The sequence below is a fragment of the Plasmodium gonderi genome (genome assembly GCF_002157705.1).
Source record: "Plasmodium gonderi DNA, contig: Pgo-contig_94, whole genome shotgun sequence".
NCBI lineage: Eukaryota > Apicomplexa > Aconoidasida > Haemosporida > Plasmodiidae > Plasmodium > Plasmodium gonderi.
Window position 1 is genome coordinate 66,923 of NW_021629025.1, and position 2,544 is coordinate 69,466.

A 2,544-nucleotide genomic window follows, 5' to 3' on the forward strand; every position below is an offset into this window, starting at 1 on the left:
TATGAGTGATAATACATTTTTTTTTGCGTTGTTATATATGATGAATTGAACTTTTCTATACCTTTCTTATATAAGCACTCAGATTACAGAACAAATAAACATGATATTTATATTAATATATTACTTTTTATCTTATACACTTATCAAGGATATGATATATTAGCTTGTGAGCACATAGTAGTACCCTCATTTAGGTGTAATTCTTGTTAACTTCTTGATTTATTTTAATAATCTTTAATTTTTTGTATAAGTACAACGTTTCTTTTTGTATATCAAGCCCCATAACTTATTTGTTCCAGTATATTGTAATGCATTATATTAAATAAGAACCATTATATAAAATATCGTAATCAATAAAAATAAAAACAGAATGTATTATATGTACGTTGATTAATGGAATTAATTATCATTGTGTATAATTATTATTTAGGAAAACAATAATAATATATAATGTTATATATTTAGATTCATATGGTATTATTTATTATCCAAAAGCATCTACTGTATTTTAAATAATCAATATAATTGCGTTTTTCATTTTTTATAAAAATGATAAACAAAGCATTATATACGCGTTTAATAAATACAATGTGTGGTGTATATATATCAATAATAAAGGCACTCTATTACAGTCCTACATTAATTATATAATTATTCAAAAGAAAAATCTTATGTTTCTTCATAAACTATGTTTTTATTTTTTGGAATAAACATTTTTATATTCATATATTTTATTAAAATATTGGATTTTGTTTCATAAAAATATAATCACTTATGGGATGGCGGATATAAGTGTATGTTTAATTAATTTAAATATAAAATTAAAATACGATTACATTTTACTTTTTATAAATATATAATTTTACACTTAAGAGAAATTTTTCATATTTGAATATATTATTAATTTAATTTTACTTTTAGTCTGAATCTATTGTGAAAGAATTTTCTGAATATAAGGCCTATATGGATAGCTTTGTAAGATATGGGGATACTAGATATAATTCTATTTGTAGTGATAAAATATTAAATAGTTTTTATGATTCTAAAACCATAGATAAGAGATTATGCATACAATCTGCTTCTCATATAGCAGATATATATTATAAAGCTGCTTTTAATAATCCTACAGACGGAAAATGTTCGTTCTTGTATTATTGGATATATCATTATCTTATCAAAAATAAGAAAAGTAATGAAACCAAAAATCTTTTTAATGTATTGCTTAAGGCATATGAGAATTTTATTGGGAACTACCAATTATGCAGCAAGTATAAACCTACTAGTGCAGAACATATTTTGAGCAAACACACATATATATATGATATGCATATGTGTATTAATAAGGAATATGAAAAAGGAAATACTAACAAAATGCCTTTTTGTGAAGCACTTAATAATATCATAGATGAAAAAAATAAACAAACACAAGAACTTATACAAGCACTAACAGAACCTCAACCTCAAGCTATTGAAATTTCTGAAGCATCTGCATCATCCAAGTGCAGGTCTAATACTGCAGTTCCTATTTTAGGTACAATTATACTGATAATATCAATATATTATTTATTTTTGTTCGTGGATAAGGTTAATTCATATATTATTCTTTATAGATACTATAAAATAATTTTTTTAAATAATTTAAAAAAAAAAAAAAAGAAAAATTTATAATTAAAAAAATACATTTTTAATGCTTATATATTTTTGTATTACGCGTAGTTCACTCCATATGGAAAATTGTTGCGTCGAGCAAAAAAAAAGTTAAAATATAAATGGGATAAATCGTGGAAAAGTAATGTATTGGAAAATTATGATATACGAAGTAGTATTCCAGAGGCGTGGGATTATAATTTATTATACAATTGAATAATTTTACCAATAAACATATAATTCAAAACAAATGATAGATGTAAGTAACATTGACAAAAACATAGGAAAATTAAGTTTGTTATAGATGAAAAAAAAAGCATATTTATACTAATTCTACATATGAGTACTTGTAGAAGATGAGCAAGAATAAATAAATTTATGTTAAAAAAGCATTCGTCTTTGATACTATTATTTTCAAATAATATACAGAAAAATCTTTTTTAATATTTCTAACTGACGAATGTATATATATATTTTTAGAAAATTGATGAATCATGGTTGTATGTGTAATAAACATTTAAGAAAATATAAGGAATCTATTGTTAATACCATTATTTTTTTAAATTTATATTCTAATTAAAATAGAATTCTTAATTAGTGACCTATGCATTCATATAAGAGAAAATTAGAACTCAGTTTCAAATGTTATAAGATGATTATGCTATATATAAACATGTAATTATTATTTCATTTCATAATTAGTAATACATAATTTTTACGATAATATATTATTTAAAAACTTATCTCATCATTATTCCTATATATCTAAAGCATTTTATATATAAATTTTTCTAAATTCATAGTCACAATAATTTGCCGATATTAAGATCCTATATAAAATATTTTTAAAAGGTAATTTATTGAAAATTGATACATTTCCTTTTTTATTATATATAA

At 21.6% G+C, this 2,544-nt stretch overlaps 1 protein-coding gene across 1 annotated transcript; it reads left to right on the forward strand.

Annotated features, from left to right (window-relative positions):
• Positions 1-549: 549 nt before the first annotated feature.
• On the forward strand, positions 550-1,863 carry PGO_000960 (variable surface protein; the record flags this gene model as incomplete). The annotated part of the gene is made up of 3 exons (XM_028690865.1): positions 550-597; positions 922-1,584; positions 1,717-1,863. The coding sequence occupies 3 exons, from the start codon at positions 550-552 to the stop codon at positions 1,861-1,863; spliced, it is 858 nt and encodes a 285-aa protein (XP_028546666.1).
• Between the last annotated feature and the right edge of the window lie 681 nt (positions 1,864-2,544).